This window comes from Uloborus diversus, unplaced genomic scaffold (assembly GCF_026930045.1).
Source record: "Uloborus diversus isolate 005 unplaced genomic scaffold, Udiv.v.3.1 scaffold_251, whole genome shotgun sequence".
NCBI classification, from domain to species: Eukaryota; Metazoa; Arthropoda; class Arachnida; order Araneae; family Uloboridae; genus Uloborus; species Uloborus diversus.
In genome coordinates, this window is record NW_026558408.1 from 613 (window position 1) to 19175 (window position 18563).

Consider the following 18563-nt stretch of genomic DNA (forward strand, 5'->3'; position numbering starts at 1 on the left):
TTACCTGTGGACTCGGGTTTTGGCCTGCCTGAGGTTGCCAGTCGGTGAATTTTCAAGATGCAGAAAATCACCAGCGCCCATGTCGCATGATTATGCGGCATGTAAAAGATCCCAAGGTTATTCGTTTGACTTAGAATTCCTTAGGCAAAATTAAATTCCTAGTACAATTTTGCATCAAAAGAGAGCCCAGGTGCCTCCAGAAGATAGCGTTCATATAGTTGACCGCTTTTTTGTTTCTTCATTCCCCTGAAAGTACAGTCTTACCAGTAAAAGAGTTAAGTTATCGAATCGAGTTTAGCCTTGTCACAATAAGGCCTTTCCCTGCATGTTTAAACATTACCGAAACACATTATCAAGTTATCATGCCATGGCGCGAATTTCATTGTTGAAACACGCGGGTTAGTCGATCATCAGCTATTATTTATATGAGGATTATTATCATTGTTATTATTATCATCATCATCAGTATTATTATTATCGTTATTATTCTAATTATTATCATTGTTATCATCATCATCATTGTTATTGGCGTTTTGCTAACGTACAAAACGTTGTGTTTCTAATCAGCGGTTTAATTGAAAGCAAAGTAAACAAACACCGAAATGTGATGAATAAACATTTATTCGTAAAGCAATAATAAAGTTTAAGTATCAAAGTCGCCGGTACAAAGGTAACAGTACAACATAACAATATGACATAGATTTTATACAGTAAACGTAAATAATAAAAAGATATGTATCTTAAGATGTAACAGTTTAAGACTAAAATCAAATGTAAAATTGGTATGTAACATAAATTACAGTTGGTAATGCGTAAAAGGTAATTCAAAAATTCAAAAAAGTATATAATGATGAGAATGGTGGAAAAGATTGTTTTATCAATAGTTACCATTCAAATCTTCAGAAATATCACATACACCCATTGATGTTGTGGAATCTCATTGATAAAAGTATTTTTTTAACTTTTTTTGCGCTTCAATTCAACATAATTAAAAATAATCGCTAAACAATGTTCGTTTTTAATTTAGGGTAAAATATTTTTCATAGCAATTTTGATCAAGATTTGAACTGTACATTAAAGCAAGTTTTGAACTATATGTTGTACTGTACATCAAAACGAGTTTTGAACTGTACGTTAATACGCATTTTTCTCTGAAGCTATAAATTATTTTCCAATGTTTTTTGCTTGTGTTGGAAATTCCAACGCATCTATTTTATTACGTTTACACATAATAATTAGATTTTTTTCTCCAAAATTCAAGATTTTCCATTCAAAGTTTTGTTAAATATCTTTGGTACATAATCTCTTAAAAGTCATTCAATATTTATTTACACCAATAGTGCGAGGGAATATTTCTTATCAGCAATCACGTGTGATCTATCTTTAGGGTACAAAATAAAATCTCAGTTCGTTCAATTCGTCGTTATGGTCCATAGCCTCTGAGATGTAATTAAGGATCTGGTGGGGCAAGAATAATCGAGAACTGATTACTGTTATTGCTATAGTTGTCATTATTGTCACAACTAAATTATTATTTTGAAAAATCTTGCTAGTCATCACTTCGTAAGAAACAGGTACTACAATTCTAAACGTGGACTGTATTGCACAAGCGGATAATACTATTGATTTTATTTAATTAAGATGCATTTAAAGAGCGTACAGGCCGACTCCTCCGCCATTTTGGATCAAAGCGCTTGTCTGCATATCTGAGTTTTCTGTCATGATAAGTCACTTTAGGTGATGTTTCTGAGTGGTTATATTTTGCGGAAACGAATTGGTAATTACATAAAATGTATGTTTCTTACACAGAATATTTGAATTTAACTATATCCGCGCTCTGTAGTGCTTGAACAGTTTGGTGTTAAACAATCGTCATATATTACGCAATGAATAATCAAAACCTCGTTTTGAAAAGCAAAAATGCCGATTCATTGATCCAATGTGGTGGTTTTATAAGTTTTCTCTGGCATTTAAGCTTCTCTCTCACCAATTTGACATAACTGCGCTCTGGAAATCCCAGCATTTCAACAATGAAAAATATGATCGAGCGAGTTGTAGCGAGCGGGGGGCGGAACCTACTAGTAATATGAGGACTAGTAGGTTCTTATCAGCAATTACGTGTGATCTATCTTTAGGGTTTAGGTTTAATAAGTAGGAACCTACTAGTAGTATAAGTAGCCGTAGTCATCGCTCATCACTTGCATCATTCGCCAATTTTGCCGTTTCTTTACTCAAATGGAAATCTATTACTGTTTTCCCCACCTATGGGACTAATGGTTTTTTCGTCATCACAACAAACCTGAAATTACATCCAAGAAGCTCATTTCAAGAACTCAAGTGAATCCAATCATTTCTTATTTTTCAAAAATTTTCGTAAAACCAAAGACAAAACGTATGATTTCAACGAACATGAAATGTATAAGTGTAGAGATTCTATCAACGCGGGAATTGAATGGAGTATATAAAATAACAAAAAGTTCCACAAGTACTAATTACTGGACATACAATCCGTCGATGGCAGCACACTAGGTTACTAATGTTCTTATGTACATAACTGTGGGGAGCTATTTTCACTGCGCAGTGTCGTAAACGTGCCCCTTGCTTTTCTTCTTCATGGAGGAAGGCTTTGAAGGAAGTGGTCTGTCCTTCATATTCTAAAATAAAGAAGCAGAAACACTATGAGTATTTTTTTCCATGGCTATTTGACACTTAAAATAATTTTCAAATATACACGCAGCTAGTGGCAGAAATTTTTTCAGTAGTCTGCGACCCAGATTAAAAAAGAAAAAATAGTCTGTAAGAAAAACCGACATCCGAACGACCATAAAATCTAAACATCGAGCAATGCTTAAAAATAAATTTTTTATACAAGTACATACGAGGGAGGACCCAAAAGAAACTGGAGTAATAGTGCGATGCGAATCCTAGTAGTAGTAGAGTGTTCTCCAGCTAGAAGGCTCAAGTAGAGATCTTCACAAACCAGCTGTGCAAGTGGCGTCAGTTTAATTGATAACGTCTGATCGTAGGGTTGGTTTTCTCAGGTGTTGTTTCTTTCCGCCTGCAAACTCATTATGGCAGATTTGAAAGAACAAACTGTAAACTTGAAATTTTGCTTCTCCTGCTTGAAAAGTCGTCAACGGATTAGCTTACCAAATGTTTCAACAAACTTTCAAGATCGATGATATGAGCCGTACATAAGTTTTCGAGTGGTTTGGGCGCTTTAAACGCGGGTAGCATGAATGTTGAAGATCATGCTCGCTCTGAGCGCCCTTCAACGTCCCGAAATGATGAAAACGTTGAAAAAATCTGCCAAAAAATCAACGAGAGTCGTCGTTTTACGATTGACGAAAATTTAGAAGAAACAAAAGTGAGTTGGGAGCTCGCTAGGGCGATCAGAAGGATGGTTCCTGCACAATGATAACGCTCCCGTACACACAACCTTCACTATTAACAGCTAATTGGCCTCTCAGGGATGGCCAGTCCTTCTTCGACCCCCGTATTCGCCAGATCTAGCCGCCTGTGATCTTTTTCTGTTTCCGAGGATGAAAAATATTTGAAAGTGAAACGTTTTGATGATGTAGAGGTTGTAAAAACTGCTTCGCAACGGGCACTGGACATGGTCAAAGTTAAAGAGTTCCAGGGGAGTCCTAGAGCATCTAAGGGTGAACACTTTAAAGGAGACTAAAGAAACTTTGTGAATAAACTAATATATAAATATTTTACAACAAAGATCCGGTTATTTTTGAGTCCCCCCTCGTATTACTTATGGGTTATATACCAGAAAATACGGTAGAAATCTTCACTAGCTGAAATTTAAAATTTAGCTTTCTTAAAAAAATTCAAGGTTTTTTCTCCTTCAAGTAAGAAATAATCTACAGACTTTCTCAAGATTCGGCGACGCACTTCGTAGCATAGCGTTGTTTCTGCTACCGGGAACTCACATTGAGAATATATATTTATGTTTGAAAGTACAAGGGTTCAGACACTTAATTATGTACAAACGGGAATAAATATGTTGCCATCGTAGCGTAGCGTTGTTTCTGATACCGGGAACACACATTGAGAATAAACATTTATGTTTGAAAGTACAAGGGTTCAGACACTTAATTATGTACAAATGGGGATAAATATGCTGCCATCCTTCGATGTTATCTAGAAATTACGTTACGATAAATGTAACATCCAGCACAAGAAGCAAGTTTTCTTTTTTTATCAATGATGTTAAAATTAATATTATGTACCTTATTTTCAATTTTAACACCAAGCATATTACGTTTTCTCGAGCCATCCAGATTGCTAATTGTTATCACTTTGCCATAGTTTAATGTTTCTCAAAATCTATTGTCCCTGTGATTGGTATATAGAGACTCACGTGATCACTGTTTGTTTTCCGTTTGGTTGTTGCCGATGCATTACATTAGTATATGAAGAGCGGACCATATGCTCTGTTCAAAGATACGGTAAGTATGATGATTCTTTAAATCATATCTCACTTAGGAACACTGAGTAGATAGCAGTCATGGGGTAGCACTATGCAAATAAGCAGACGGTGGTATAGTTTCGTTTACAAAATGTATAAATTAATAAAGTATTGGCAGGGTTCTAGTTATATTCTAGTGATTCACGTGAAAAGGTTTTTGACATGATCGCACGATGGGAATTAACAAACTTTGAACGCGAAATCATAGTTAGAGTTAGATTCATGAGGCATTTCCTTCCGGAATTCATTAGGAAATTTAACATTTTAGTAAACTCAGCGCCAAAAGCTGTTGGCGATAAAAGTAATTTCAGGGATAATGTGCCCATGAATAATGCAGTAGCCGACCATATGCGATTAATAGCAAAGACCAGCGGCATGTACCCGTATGAATTTTCAGCTTTAACAGAGAAGCAACACTGCTTGAAATAACAGCAGGAACCAGGTGGGAAATACTAATATGTCTGTTAATAAAGCGCGGCGAAATTTAGCTAGAATCAGCAGCAGAAGACAGATTTGAGCATCTTCAGTAACAGCACGACGTTGGCTGTATAGCGCATTTCCTGGGCTCGTGACCCTATCAGTTAGATACCAGACGGCTGGAAGATCGTGACTTGGCAGATGAGTCAGTTGGTAAGAGTTGATAGTAGGAGAGGCCAATCAAGACAGTGGCGTAGCTTGACGCGACTTTCGGGGGGGGGGGGGGGGTTACTTCTTTTATATATATATATATATATATATATATATATATATATATATATATATATATATATATATATATATATATATATATATATATATATATATATATATGTGTGTGTGTGTGTGTGTGTGTGTGTGTAATCGCTTGGAATTTTTTCCTTTTCTTCTTTTTTTTTCTTTCTCTTCTCTCTTCTTTTTCTCTTTTTTTTGAGACTAACTTTTCGGGGGGGGGGGGGTTTTGTCCCCAAAACCCCCCCCCTTAGCTACGCCCCTGAATCAAGATATCAAGAAACTTTAGGCCAAGCATCCTGCAGTCAAATCTTACAATTTTAGCCTTTGGCTAGAACAGTTTCAGCATGGCGGCCTTTGCATGAAAGGAATCTAAGGCCCCTGCTAAGTTAGCCAATTCAGTAATCAGGTCCTGATGCCTTGCACTGAGCTACGAAGCCATCACTGTATGAATGATTCATAAACGTTCCTGGAAAATAATGGCCAGGTAATATATCTTGCAAAAACCAGGAACGGTTTTCGCTAAAATTCAGTAACCTTCCTGAAATTTTCCTTGAACCTTTCTGAAGAATTTGGAAGTCTCCCCGGTTAAATCTAGTAATACAACCATATTAGCGGCAATGTAACTGTAGCCAAGGCTGAACTGCAAGTAAGAACCAAGCATCTCCCTTGCCTGCCATCCGGAGACTTATTCGCTCTCATTTGGAGCTTAGTCATTAGTCAACTGGACGGACCGCAATAGAACTCACACCGATATACTTATTAAGCATGTTCTGTCAATCTGTAAACCGGTAGCTAAAAATATTTTTTGCAAGAGTGAAAATTTTTCATTCGTGCAACTTGTAGCAATTCAGAAAACTTTTTTTGCAAATATACTTAATTTTACAGGGAAATAGATTAAAACCAGTGAAATTCCGAAATGTTCCAAGGAAATAATCAGCGACGTTTCGGATTTTTTTTTTTAGTGATGGGTCCAAGTTGTCAACAAAGGCACTATGCAAGTTGGTGGTGATTCATAACGGTGTGTATTTTTACAAGGCATGAACTGGGTGTTTTGATCCAACTACGCCGAACATTGACAGGAAATGGTTATGTTCTGCTACTTGAATACCTAATGCAGCCATTCATGGACTTCATGCACTCAAACAGCGGTGGAATTTTTATGAATGATAATTCTTTGTATCAATGGGAAATGAGCCACAATTGTTAGCGATTGATTTTGACAATATTCTGGACAAGCCGACGGATGATTAAGACACCTATATCACTCGATACAAATCCCATTGAACATGTATGGGATATAATTGAAAGAAGAGTTCATACGCAAAATTCTGCGCCGGCAGCACTTTCATAATTATGAATCTCAGGCATTAGGCATGGCTCAGTATTTCTGATGAAGACTTCCATTGACTTGTTGAGTCAATGCCACGTTCATTTGCTGCACTAAACCAGACAGTCACTTATGGCTTTAGGAGGCATCATATGAATTTTGTCACCTTATCTTATACTACTTATTTGGTTTGCTGAAATAGAGAGAGTGGGGAAAAAAAAAACAACAACGATGTTTAGCCTTACCCCGTGCATAAATGCTTTCATTTCTTGCGTGCCTTCTTCCGTGATTTCTTGTGGGGGGATGGTGGCATAAGAGGAAGTGAGAGTTCCTGGCTCGGCGGGAAGCCTGGTTTTGTCGATGTCGATATAACGCTGTGTCGAGCCAGTGTATGGGAAAGGTTTTCCTCCCTGAAGAGCTGGTGGAGAAAAAAATCATTATAATTGACTAAAACAAGAAAAGAAGATAGGCCAAACGTAAACTTCATCATAATATTACAGGATTTGCCTAAATCATTCATCGAGTTCCAAAGCACTGCTTATTTAATGGTATAAAACATACAAACATTGTTGATGCGTAAAAAATACTCTCCAAGCTTTGGTACATACTATGAGGGTAAAATGTGTTTGCTCTTGGTCACCTGGCTCGCATCGAAATGGTACACTGCAAATATTAAAACACTTTTTGAACCCTGACACTTTTCCCCTTTTTTAGAGCACCTTTAGAAAATTCATAAGACATCCATCTTTTTCTAAATTTTATCTTTTACTAGTGTTTCTTTTTGATTTTACAGCGATCCCGCTTGGCAGACGTTAGCCGCTGGACAGTCAATTGCATTGTCTTTTACTAGGGATGGCCGGCCTTTAGAAGGGTATTCAAGATACCAATCGATTTCGATACATTGCAAAAAAAGTTTTACTAGTATCACATTGAGGGATTCTATATAACGATAGTTTAAAGGTAGTTATTATGGGTAACTTGTAGTTCGTATAAAAAAGCGGTGGTTTCCACCAGGGTACATAAATTTGTTCTCAAACGTAACCCCAATATGTGCTCAAATGTTCTGTTCCCAAGTTTAAATTTAACCAATATCCTGAGCGGGACACAATTGGTACGCTTTCAGAACAGGTTCCGAAAACATCTCAGTAATCTTTATTTTTACCGGAGCACATTTAGAACACCTTTAGGCCACTGTAAATTTTTTTTTCTGAATTTTAGCGTTCCAAACGTGTTCCGAATATGTACTGAAAATTTGCAGTATAACCCAGCTCCCGTTCAATAGCTTGTTTCTGTCAATATCCGTCATAGCAGTGGTGATGCGTTCCTATTCTGCGTACAGCAATGTTGGCATTCAGGACTCTCATGATTATTATCTCCTTCATATAATCTTATTAGAATAAATTACATACTTGCGATGCAGGAACGCATCACTGTTATTGTGACTGAATTGACTGGAAAAATGCTAGTGCACGTTTGAAGGATGTGCAGTATATTGCTCATCCTTCACATTGCATATCCTCGGATATTCCGTTTTCTTGTCATTTGATTGCGCGGCATGTAAAGGATCCCTTCGGTATTTGTTTAGTTTTGAAACCTTTAGGTCACATTCAATTCCTATACTCAGCTGCAACCTTTCTAGCTATATAGAAATAAGCTGATACCAAGCGAAGGAAGTAGTGTCCAGTGCAGTGTCTGAAATTTGAGTGAAATTCGGCACTTTTCTTTAAAAATCAGATAAGTTTGTTAAACTCACACATATGTTACCTTTTTATGCCATCATTTCTGCAAGTTATTAAATATTTTCGTTTTTACGAGCGGTGCAGCGCGGAGTATCACATCCGTTTGAATCAAACGCGCCAACCAATAACAGCTCACAAACAGTTGGCGATCTCCTCCAATTCGCCAGTAGGCAGCTAGAAAGTGTGACATTTTATCTTTTAACTCGTTTTTTTTTTCCGTGCGTCGTGACTTCAGTGTCAAGATGCAAGCAAGTATAGTCTAATTTCGCATAGCCCAGGTGCCTCCAACTAATGGAGAGACTGGGCTTCAAAACTCTCTTGTCAATGGCATCCGTTGATAGTGGTGCCACATGAATGAATGGTTGCCGGTCTCTGGGATCTGCGAATGGTTAGGAGCCACTGCACAGCTCCATTAGAAACAACAACACCGTTTGAAGGGAGCTTGGTTACCGTTTGGATGCGTGCGTGGGGACCAAGGGCGAACACATTGAATCTTTGTAGTATGTACCGAAAGTTTGGAGAGAGTTCGCATCTTTTAATGCATCACCTGTGTTTATAAGTCACACCTGTACAGGAACAGCCCTTTAAAACCTGATGAATCATTGCCCAGTGGTGCTCACCCTTTTTTTACCCGAGGGCTGCACTTCATATTATGGTATGTTTTGTGGTCAAGAGCACATACAGAATTTAAATATTTTTTCTCAGTAAAGAACATGGGAGAGATGGAAAGAGAAGGAAAACTACAAATCAATAATTATTATTATCATTACAATATGCTTATTTTATCAGTATAAAGTTTCTATCCGTCTTTTAGAAACCTATTTCTGACCATTTGGTTCTAAATACTTAACTTTCATTCTTACTACCGAGTGAAGATGCCCACTGATTTAGGTTAACCCTGTATTTTGTGAGCATAATGATCGAGGAAATACATATAAGGAGGGTGGTAGTATTTCGGTTGATATTGAGTTTGAATGAACAAAGAGAAAAAATAATAAAGAAAAAAGTAAAACTTTGATCCTCTTTTTAAGAGGACATAAGTGGGAAGATTTTTAATTTTTTTAAAGTTTGCATCTGAATTTCAGATACGGTTTTGTATTTCGTACATGCTTAATCTTGTTGGGCCGGAGTGTTTTAAACGAAGAACCATTCGTTTTAGGATTATAAAATTTTCAGTTAATAATAGTAACAGAAGATGGCATTTCCTTTACTAATTTTGAATAGTTGAACAATGTTTTGGCTTGTTGGAAAATATGTTAAAATTAACGGTCGTGTCCTCTTTCAAGTGATATATTTTCTTAAAAAATAGTTGTTTATGTATGAGTATTTTTAGTAATAACTTTTCCAAATATCAAGAGAATAAGTGTTAAAATTTCGAATAATATTGTACTGAATGTATCGGAATCTTCTATTTTTGAAGATTTCAAGAGCTCTCTTCTTTTATTACTCTAGGAGGTCAATAAACACTAAACATTCACTTTTCCCTCAAACTTTCGAATGATTAGTATCTTTGACACAAATAAGTTGATAATACATGCTTAAAGATTGGCTGAAAAATATGTGCAGTTTGTGAAACATTATAATTATGTTCATTTTTCTACTTTCACCCATTTATTTGCATGAATTTATTCGCCAATAGAGAAAACTACTTTCAAAGGATCAATTTTCATTGTTCTACCTCGCATTCAAATGACGTTCATATAAAACGATGTTTTAAACTAATTTTTAAAAATCACTTCACATATGTTTCTTTGAAATTGTATGCCAGAATTTGGCGTTTGAATAAAAATATTTTTACGGTCTTACTTACCTCTTTCTAGATTGTTTCGAGCCTTTGATTTTCTGTAGTAAATTATGACAACTATGGCAACCACAATAAAAGCCAGGATGCAAGCAGCTACTGGAACTATTACAGAAAGATCTACATACGTTTCTGTGTTCCCAATAACAAAACCTATAACAAGAACAAAAAACATTTTTCCTAAAGAAAATTTAACTGTGTTTCAAATACCCTTATATAAGCAGCATAAATATGTGTATTACATACTCTGACCTATATTGTTCTCACGAGTGTATAACATAAAAAATCAATCATTATTTAATTGATTTATGTATATCTTCAACAAATGTGTAAAACATACTTATAAGTAATCAGTTATCATTCATTATATATTAAAATTCTGATTTGCAGGACCAAAATGAAACCGTGTAACTCACCACTTCCATAATATTTAAGAATTTTTTCGATCAAAAATGAGATAATATTAATCATTTTATGAGAATCGAAAGTTGTCATTCCCTTTTTTAATACCGGTACGAAACCAATATTATATAAAGTGTATTGCGGGCACAAAGAAGATTTTTTTTTTTTAAATCGTATTTTTTCTTTTAAATTCGATTTTTTTAGCGAAAATTTTCGCACGAACTTCCAATTTTGGGGGCAAAAAGCCTGAACGCTTTCAATTTTCCTACCACCATAAAGGTTTGCCTATATTGCCCTACTTAAGATGAAATTTTGTCATTCTTTTTAGGAAAATTAAAAAGCTTGTAAATTTTTCTTGCACCATTTTACTTCTTGCTCATTTTCTTACAAATAGAATTTTGCATTTTTAAAGCGAAAGGAGTGATTTTTTTGACGTTTTTTTTTTTTTTTTTTTTTTGTGCTTTTCATGATTATATTTCTTTTCCTGATTATAATACATTTTTTCTCGCAATTTTTGTTCCTCGATTCTTAAATTATTTAATATTTTGCATTTTCGGCTGTTTTAGCTAAAATATAGTTTTTTACATTATTAGTCCCATAAACTTTGGCGCAATATTCCTCAGGTCCATAAGGATGTGCACTGCGATTTTTTTGAAGCAATTTATCAAGGAAGTTTCAAGAGCATTATTGCAAACATGGTCAAAGCTAAGCCAGAATCGCTGGTAAATAACGAGAATTTTACTCGCCTGCAATTCTTGCAAAGCAATGCAGTCCATACTTATTCGCTCCCTTAGGAAACTTATTTAGCATAGACGGGCCGTAATTGAACTGAAGCCGATGCCCTTTATAAATAAGCTCAGTCAATATTGAAACTGTGAGGTAAAAATATTTTTCACAAGTGTGAAAAGCCCACATTCGTGCAACTTGTAGCAGTTCATGGAAACTTTTTGACAATGATACTTAATTTTTCCAGGAAGTGGATAAAAACCTTTAAAACCCCAAAACGTAACACAGAAATACCTAGTAACGTTTCGGAATTTTTTTACAGTGCAGAATCACAAACAAGCGATTTTGCTTTCCTCACAGCTATACTATTTGTTAAGAAATGAATATTATATTTAGCTACTTCAGATTGGCTTCAATTGCACTGTTCAGGCAGAGACAAATGTTTATAACATCTTGTACAGCATCAATAAAATAAGTACATAGGTCAAAAAAGCACAATATCAAACTTATAAGTTAAAACGACACAAGATGTTAAATTAAATAGAAATAAAGATGAAAATAAATTTTTAAAAGTACTCGCCTTTCATAGATGTGGTGACAGTAGTGATATCACTTGCTTCTCCATTGCCGTACTGATTCGAAGCAGTTATGTAGATCTTGTATGGGGTGGAACTTTCCAAACCGGTGATGGTGAAGCGATTCTTGCTGCTGGACGCTATGATGGGAATGTGGAACCACTCGCCGCCTTCCTTTTTGTAGTGCAAGGTATATCCTAGAAATAATTCGAGTAAAATTTTCGAGTGAAAACTTTTATGAATTCAACCAAGCTTATTGGTAAATTCATTTACCCTTTAAATGCGGGGGGTTTTCATTTGGCAATGCGCATATTTCAGTCATGTAAAATATAAAACACAAAAAGAACAAATTTGAGGCTCTTCTATTGCCAATAACCAGTAAAGTATCTTTGAAAATGCTATTGAACCAATTTTAACTTGAAGAAAGCAGTTATAATGTCAATAGAAAATAATGATAATAATAATAATAAAAAAATTCCCCCATGTGCTTCATGCACATTTTGTTTAGTTTGGGTACACTTGAGAATGCCTCTGTTTTTTCTGAGAAGAATAAGAATTTGCTCCTTGAACAGTAAATAATGTATTTTAAAAATATTTATCAATAGTTTAGGCTGTTTAAACTGAAAGAAATTGTTATTTTTTCAGTTAAAACCTAACGCTGCCAAACGGTTTCAAACCATGAACCGTAGTTAAAGTAAAGTCTTTTAAGGAATTATTCCCATGGTTTTAAACAGGAAATAAAAGCCGAAGAACACTTAAAACCGCTCTTATTATTTAAATGTTAACAGCTGAAAAGAAGAAGCGAACCAGATATGCTTTTGAAAACAGAGAAGGTTTAATTTGTTTTTGAAAATCCTTCCACTAATATATGTGCTTCACTTTTTATGATGTATTCGGGAATTAAAAATTTTGAAAGTGCATCGACGGGAAAACAGTCGCCAGTGTACCCTGTTTTGCATTTTCCATGTACTTTGTAGCAAACAATATCTAATTAATTTCAAAAAAAAAAACTAAATTTTTACATTACGTGTTGGGCTAGTTACGCGCCCAATAACCAGCCTGAAGACTACGAAATAACTAAACGACTAAGGGAAAAAAATGTGAGAATCCGACCCTCGTCAGACAACGTCCATTAGAGACCACCAATGAAAAACCTCACTCTGCATTGAAGATATAATGTAGAATGAGCGAGGAGGGAATTTCGGGTAGCGAAGTGTACATAATTTCTTCTGCCGGCACTTCACAGCGCAAGGTTAATAATCCATAGAGTTTTATTCGGTCTTTATATCAGAGCTTATTGATATAATGAGAGGTGTAACGAGTTGAGTATCAATTCCAAGACGTCTGGATTCCAGACAAGGACAGAAATCTTACTAGACATTCTTGATGGGCTTTCTTCAAAACACACTATTCATTTTCAATGGATTCCATCACACGGTGGTGCAGATCAGCGGTTCCCAACCGGTGGTTCGCGAACCCCTGGGGGTTTGCGAGAGGTTTTCACGGGGATTCGTGAAAAAAAAAAAAAAATGTTGTAATGGTGGAGTTTTAACATGCCGGGTTCTGATGAAGTCTCATGTTCAAGCGGTTTCAAGAAAATTTTGCTCTTTTTTATTCTTTTTCTCTTGCACAATCGATATTCTTAGCATGAAAATATTTGCGTACTTGCTGACATATTTTACATTAAAATAAATTAGTCTGTCATTGCAAAGCGCTGGTTTTAGTTCTTTCATTGAGAATGATAGCCCTGAAGCCATTCTGAAAAAGCTCTACTAATGAATACAATGTCCTCAGATGAAAGAATTTGAAAGCGTTCGTTTCCTCAGAAGCTTCACTGTAAAAACGATTCAGAAACGTTCCTGGAAAATAATAGGCAGCTGATGTGCCCAATTTCAGTCAGTAACATATCTTACAAAAACCAGGAACGTTTTCTGATAAAAGTCAGTAACCTTTCTGAAATATTAAGAAATCTCCCCTATTAAAGGCAGTCGTGAACTATCTAGAAAAATTAAATAGGTTTAATTTATTTGATTAGAATCTTCCTGATTTACCAAGAAAGCTCCAGAAATATTAGAGCAACCACGGCCAAGCTATGCGAAAATTGCAAGCAAGAACCAAGCATATTTCTTGCCTGCAATTCCTGCCTCGCAAAGCTGTAGCTATCCAGTGACTTATGTGCTCCCATTGGGAGCTTAGTCAATCCGAATGGGCCGTAGACGAATTAAAGCCGGCATGCTAAATAAACACACTCAGTCAATCTTTAAACTGGTAGAAAAAAATATTTTTCGCACCAGTGCAAAGTCTGCATTCGTGCATCTTTTAGGAATTCAGGAAACTTTTTTGCGACGATACTTGATTTTTTGGGGAAATAGGTGAAAACCTCTGAAATCACAAAACGTTTCACGGAAATAACCAGTAACGTTTCGGAATTTTTTTACAGTGTTTTGATGGAAAGATTGATTAAACTTGATGAAAACATTACATGGAGCATATGCGAGAGTCTCAAATATTTTGTTGTTTAGTTATTTTACCATTTAAGTGTGACGAAAATTTGATGAATTTGAGTCCTCTTCTCTTGAGTTGAGTCAACAATACATAGAAGTGACATCGCGCTGTTGCTTGTTGCTATAATTTCACGATACGTAGACAATTAACTTCCAGCTTTATTGTCGAAAAAGAGAAAGATTGTCTAGCAACCCAAAAATACCACAGGAAGTATGAAAAATTAATTACTTTAGAAAATTTTCGTGAGTGAAAGTTTAGCAGTGTGAGGTTTACGCAGTAAAAAAAAAAAAAAAAAAAAAAAAAAAAAAAAAAAAAAAAAAAAAAAAAACGAATTTAACCATGCAAGTTAATTTACGCTATATATAAAAAAGGAATTTATGAAAATGTAGTGTGTAGAAAATTGTCTTGTAGTAAGTAAGCTTAAAAATAATTTGTTTTGTTAAAATTACCTTTTGTGTGGACTAAATGCGTGGGGTAGACCGGGGCACATCCACGAGGATTTTTTTCAATGAATTTCCTAATTTTTGTGCTCAAACCTAGGAAATTTTAGACATTGTGGTTTTATGAAGCAGTCAATGAAGTCAAAATTTGTGCATTCAGTCGTCGCTCAGCTTGTGTTTTTAACCGTTAAAAAAAAAAATGTTTTTCGAGTCCGAGTCGGTTGCGTAAACTTGCTCCGAACATGGGGCAAGTTTACGCATCGAGTAGGGCACGTTTACGCCCATTAAAAATGATGCCAAGGAGTAAGCGAAATATATATTTAACCAATTTTTAACATTTTATTTCTCCTAAAACACTTTAAAAATAAGAACATCTCAAATAATTAATTAAAGAACATTTTTTAGTCCTAAAATCATAGGACTTATTGCTAATTAAAAACAGAAACTTCTTCATCACTGTTATATTTTACTAACAAAAATAAAGTATTTCTTTTCGCATACTTGCCATGAGACTGCGTTTTGACACCTAAGGCATGGAACCCTGTCTTGTCCTTTTTTCGATTGGATGTGTACTTTCAAACAATAGATGCAAGCCCAATTTTCTACTTCGTAAACAGAATCGTTCATTAATTTCCTTTATGCAGATTGTGCTAACTTTTTCCCCGTCGTAGGTTTTGGTTTCATACTATTTTCTTTGATGTCTTCTATTTCTGCTTCAATAGAAACTTGTAAATTTTAAAGTAATTTCTCCTTTTTGTTTTGTTCTGTCCATTTTATTTTTTTTCCTTTGTGGCTTCTAACTGCTTTTGTCTGAAGGCTTCTTTAATCGGAATACCAGTTAGAATTCTGAGCATCTTTGTTTTTTTCCCTTTCCTGGTTCTTAAGCTTTGGTCCTACTTTTGCAAATGGTCTCCATTTGGATAGTACACATGTGACGATGTGGAAGGTCTACTGTGAAAAATACTTGGATTATCGATAAGCCTTTTCATTATTTTGACGTCTAACGTGGTTTTGTTAGTGTTTTTAACTAAATGTCTTACTATCTTTAAAATAAAGAAAATGTATTACAGGCTGAATAGTGTATAAAGTTAAAGCTGAACAGTCATGAAGACAACACTATATGGTTGTAAGCTATAAGAAACGAATCTTTTACTTTATTTAAAATGAATGGTGATTTTCAAAACTAAATAACCTAAAAATACTAAAGATTTGAAACAGTACAGAGCAGTGGCGTAGCTAGACCCGACTTTCGGGGGGGGGGGGGTTACTTCTTTTACATATATATATATAATATATATATATATTATATATATATATATATATAATATGTATATATATATATATATAATCGCTTGGAATTTTTTCCTTTTCTTCTTTTTTTTTCTTTCTCTTCTCTCTTCTTTTTTTCTTTTTTTTTGAGACTAACGTTTCCGGGGGGGGGGGGGTTTGTCCCCAAAACCCCCCCTTAGCTACGCCCCTGGTACAGAGCGAAAAAAGCGTTCGAAGTCCTTTTAGAAGTATGATAGATTAATAAGACACAGTAAGAACGTGCGTAAATGTACCCCAATGAAAATGCGTAAACGTGCCCTGTCGGCAAGTTTGGATTTATTTTTAACGTGCAAGAAAATTTAATAACTTTTCTGTCCATACAAATACAATTCTCAAAAAACGATAAAATTCTGCTAATTTTTATACATTTATTTGTTTTCAACTGTGTATTAATTACTCACAATAAGCTCCAAAACGCTCAACACAAAATTTACTCAACTTGATAGAAAACAAATTTTGCTATCCGCATGCTTAACCGAAGCTCGACTGATGCTCAAAAACTTGTGAGAATATTGGATAGGGAGCAGCATCAATCTAATATGACTGTTGGCTCTCCAGTTATAGCTCGTTTTGGAAAAATTGCACTGCGTAAACGTGCCCAATGCGTAAATGTGCCCTAATTTACCGTACAATGGAAAATGGACGCTTCTATTATTTTTCAGTATACGCTTTTTACTCCTCCCTTACAGCATAATTACAAGAACATTCTTCAACAATCAAACGATTAATGTGCGCAGTATATCCTTATCTAACCGCAATGCTCGTAGTCCTTTTCAAGAAGACTTAAACCTAGAAATATTGCTCATATTACTAGAAGAAAAACGTTTATTTAGTTAATCTGAGACAATGCCCTGAAAGGTATTTTAAAGATCATTCTTTAATTGGCTTCTGATTTAGTGATAAAGATAAATGTACCTTTTTGTCAGAAAAATTTCAGCCTAACTTTGAGCCTCTTTGTTCTACAAATATTTCATTTTCAAAGTTGATTGAAGCTCAACCCAAAATGATCACTGTATTTATTTTTTGGTGAATTTGTTTTACATTCATTTTTTAGTGATCATTTTAGTCGTGGCAATATTTAATTCTGTATTTTGCAATTATGTTTTCTTTCTTGTAATAAACTCTAGAACAGCATATATATATAAATCCGAATTTTATTGTGTGTGCGCGCGTTTTTTTCTTTAATTTTTTTTATTTATTACCTAGTACCCAAGGGGTTCGCCAACTTCTTTCGGAGTTTGCAAAGGGTTCGCAAGGGGGAAAAGGTTGGGAATCGCTGGTGTAGATGGTAAATAGAGAATCGATTTCCTGGCCAATGCTGCTGAGAAGGGTATGAGACCTTGTAGTGAGATTGCAAAGTCTGACACTTTTGGTAAGACTGAGCTAAACCATCTAGAGAAAACTCCTCCAACCAAGCCATAGTATTTATATGAAGTTTGCTTGGGTGTATTCTGCTCAGTTCACAAGGTATTAAGCTGCATATTCGCGCTTAATGAGTAGCCAAATCAGAGTCCTCTCTTTTTGGCAGGGATGAATAGTTCCCTGAATGCCACTGGTGCACTTACTTAACGCAATCCATTTAAGGTATGGGCTTTCCTTTATTTAGGCTTCACAAAAGACAAGGCCCTTCGAGATCTCCTGCTGTTTCTGAACTTCTTTCATACTTTTAGGCTCATGGAGATTGTCTAACTCAGCTAGGCGGTCTAATCTCTGCGATTAGCAGCAACCTGTGATTAGCAGCAATAACAACAACAACAACAACAACAACTCGACTTTAGATACCCATCTTAGTGGCTTTTGAAAGTACTTTGCTCTTGTCACAAACATGTTTATACATGCAAACAAACAATGTCTTACCTGTCACTGGAATGTTTCGTGAAGGCGGGTCGCCCCATCGTAAACTTATTTTCGATTCAGATGCTGCGACAACTGTGAAAGCTGGAGCTTCGGGTACATCTGAAACATTTTAGACAATGAAAACTTTTGAAATATAAACAATTCTGTTTTTATAGTATGAACTTAGTGTTTTTCAATTAGTAATAAAAATATATCTTACGCTACATATTTTAATATGGGCGGATCCAAGGAGGGGGCCATAGGGGCCATGGCTCCCTCCGAGAAAATTTAGTTAAAATCCCCTTTTTTTTCAGCAAAAATGCAAAAAAATCTCTCTTATAATGCAACAATAAGGAAAACAATGAGAGGGGTCCATGGTCACCCTGAAAAAGTGTCAAAAATAGTTAAAACCGTTTTTAGAGCTAAATATTAAAAAAATTCTTATTATTCCTCGAAGTCTAACATGAATATAACAACAATGCCGAGGAGTCATAAACCCACACGGAGGAAGTTTCAATTAGTTTTTTAAAACACTCTTTCTGAGCTTAAATTGAAAAAAATCAAATCTTTTTTTTTTTCGTTCACAGTGGACCTCCGAATCTTTTCAAACCCTAATCTTACCAAAGATAGTCTAAAATGTGTTTTAAAGTCTATAAATTAGAAAATTTTCCTGTGATGTGCCTTTTAATCCC

General features: G+C 35.3%; 1 protein-coding gene across 1 annotated transcript in view; it reads right to left on the bottom strand.

Moving 5' to 3' along the window:
• Positions 1-620: 620 nt before the first annotated feature.
• The window catches only part of LOC129233203 (cell adhesion molecule DSCAM-like), a 56788-nt gene continuing 38845 nt past the window's right edge, over positions 621-18563 (bottom strand). Inside the window, exons 11-15 of the mRNA XM_054867265.1 lie at positions 17893-17991; positions 11767-11958; positions 10068-10211; positions 6764-6936; positions 621-2654 (exon numbers count right to left, since the gene is read on the bottom strand). Of these exons, the coding sequence (XP_054723240.1) occupies positions 2571-2654; positions 6764-6936; positions 10068-10211; positions 11767-11958; positions 17893-17991 (692 nt within the window). The 3' untranslated portion in view covers positions 621-2570. The remainder of the gene's footprint in view (positions 2655-6763; positions 6937-10067; positions 10212-11766; positions 11959-17892; positions 17992-18563) is intronic.